This window comes from Ruditapes philippinarum, unplaced genomic scaffold (assembly GCF_026571515.1).
Source record: "Ruditapes philippinarum isolate M1 unplaced genomic scaffold, ASM2657151v2 ctg121_1_1_1_1, whole genome shotgun sequence".
Taxonomy (NCBI): domain Eukaryota; kingdom Metazoa; phylum Mollusca; class Bivalvia; order Venerida; family Veneridae; genus Ruditapes; species Ruditapes philippinarum.
Window position 1 is genome coordinate 972,612 of NW_026861840.1, and position 2,834 is coordinate 975,445.

General features: G+C 29.7%; 1 protein-coding gene across 1 annotated transcript; it reads right to left on the reverse strand.

Moving 5' to 3' along the window:
* Positions 1-204: 204 nt before the first annotated feature.
* On the reverse strand, positions 205-2,606 carry LOC132716999 (uncharacterized). Its single transcript, XM_060700352.1, has 3 exons — positions 2,528-2,606; positions 1,450-1,553; positions 205-671 (listed from the first exon to the last, which is right to left on the reverse strand). The coding sequence occupies exons 2-3, from the start codon at positions 1,532-1,534 to the stop codon at positions 325-327; spliced, it is 432 nt and encodes a 143-aa protein (XP_060556335.1). The 5' UTR covers positions 1,535-1,553; positions 2,528-2,606; the 3' UTR covers positions 205-324.
* Positions 2,607-2,834: the final 228 nt, after the last annotated feature.

The window sequence follows — 2,834 nt, forward strand, 5'->3', positions numbered from 1 at the left end:
GTGTACTGTCGAATATTTATACTGTACTTCGTTTATTGTATTTTCAGTATGTTTTACTGAAGATGGTTCTACTCAGAAATTCCTCGGCCAGTGAATCTGGAAATTCACCATATGATCTTTAAAGTGTCGATGTGTCTTAAAAAGGCATAAAAACAAACAACAAAACAAACAAACAAACAAACGAAATTATGTTTCCTTTTTATTTTTTTTATATTTTGTAATATTTTTTTTTATTGTATAATAAGTTATCTTATCATGTTTTAGATATATGTATTTTATTAATATTTCAAAGTATTTTATCTGTTCTTTATATTTTTTTCTTTATTATCCAGGTGTACTATCTACTTTTCGGCACATCATTCGAAACCACACGCTGAATTGTCTGCCCCTTTTACAATCATAGACGCTGGCGGAAGTGAGGGTCGTGGCGGAATCATCCCTCTTTTCTTTATTTTCATGATTAAATCTATCCATTTCTGTGTTTGCTCTTCTGTTCACTTCAGGACTCTCAAGATTATGAAGAATATATGTCGAAGATTGGTTTTCTCTGACGCCATCGTTTTCAGTGACGTCATCAATTATTTCGTGGTCATCAGATTTTATCATCGATCTTTGTTTGAGATATTCTAACCACTGAGAAAAAAGACTGTGCTCATAGTCAGCTTCGTCGTCTTGAATAAAAAACAACAACACAACAATGTAAGACTTGAATTAAAGCAACAATGTGAAAATTAAATAAACACAACACTATATTTATAATTTGAATAACTGTAACACTGTCTAAATCAAATAAACATAAGTTCAGTGTGAACAATTGGAATTACAATAACAATGTTACATTTGAATAAAAATAACAATATTGAAATTTAATAAAATCAAAGTGTAAAATTTGAATAAATATCACAATACAAAATTAAATAAACATAATGTATAAATTAACACTAAACGAAATAAAGAGAACTACACATAAAATGTTCTGTTTAAGTACTTGAGATAAAGGTTTGATTCAATTTCAAACAAAAAATCAAAATTAGATAATAAGTGTTTAAAAACTGATTTAATATAACCAAAATTATACATAACTGCTTCTTGAACTCTTTTTTTTCAAAGAATATCACTTTCCTTTTTATAAACATTTATTATATAAATCATTTGATACATTCTAGGGAGAAATAATCTGCAAACAGTAAGTGTCATCGATAATTTTCAATAACTTTATAAATACATGTGACAATAATGATTTGTTACTGTCTTAAACAATAACAACAACAGTAAAACAGATACCCAGGTTTTTTGGATACATTCTAACTGGAAAAGAGACATACTTGAAAACCTACATTGTTAAAACAGCATTACAAACATAAGTGAAACAAGAATACAATAGACAAATGCAACAAGTCCGTCCTTACAACAAGTCTTAAACTTTGAAATATCAAAACATTCCCTCACCTGTTGCAAATGAAGTTATTGCCGCGCCAAATGTCGCAGACGACAATGTTATTGCCAGTAGTGCCACATATCGTACAAAATACATCACACACAACACTTGCGCTCTGAAATAATATGTATAAATGATATACGCATAATATATTTCGACTGCAGACGCGTAAAATAATTGTTTTTTTCGAAATGTTTAGTTTTTTTTGGATTTAGTTAGATTATTACCACATTATCACTTTAAAAAATCTTATATCAATAACTTCCTCAACTGGTACGTATACTCAACATGTGCACTTTGCAGCACACACGAAAAAGGCAAAAATCAAAGCAACAATCACAAATGACCAAATAAACACAATCTTACAGTGCAAATCAAGATTGGCCGCCATATCCTTGACGTCTACCGTTTGATCATGCTTCATGCATACTAGTAAGTCGCTATTCAGTCACAATATATAAATTTTGAATATTTCCCTAAAAAATAACTAATCGTTTTGTCCAGATTGAAAGATGAAAAAGTCCATTTAAGATATTAAGCGAGGTATTGGATGAAATGAAAACAGAATCACAGAAAAGATTTGATGGGTATTGTTGAAGCAAATATACACAGATTTGTGAAAACGGGTGTCAAATGAAAACAGACGTTACGTCAAATATATTTGAAGATATAAATAAATTCCTTATTATATATCGTTTGTCTTTTCCAAGTTGTTTATTACAAATTAGAGTTAAAGAAGATACTGCATTTGAATACTGCATTTGAATTCAAAGAAGTAGATACTGCATTTGAATAAAAAAAATACTGCATTTGAATTTAAAGAAGTAGATACTGCACTTCAATTCAAAGAAGTACATACTGCATTTGAATTTAAAATAGTACATCCTGCATTTGAATTTAAAGAAGTGCATACTGCATTTGAATTTAAAGAAGTAGATACTGCATTTGATTTTAAAGAAGTAGATACTGCATTAAATTTTTGAATTTAAAGATATAGATACTGTATTTGAACTTAAAGAAGTAGATACTGCATTAAAATTTTGAATTTAAAGAAGTAGATACTGCATTTGAATTTAAAGAAGTACATACCTTTGTCTTTTCGGTTCCCTTTCTTTTGAATAAATATCTCTCCGAGGAACACGTCTTGATGCAAACAGATGCCTTTTTCTTTCATATCCACAGAAGCATACGATATCATACTTTATATACTAGATTATCTGTAATCCGAACCCAGCTCGTGATTCTCTGGTCAGAGTAGTGATAATGGAATATTTGATATATGATCAGCACATATTTGTATTTTCTTAGGGCGGAAGTCTTAATTGTTTTAGTGCTTGCTTTCGCGTAAAAATACCCATTTGAAGCCAACGCATTCACAGACCATTGACTCCATCAA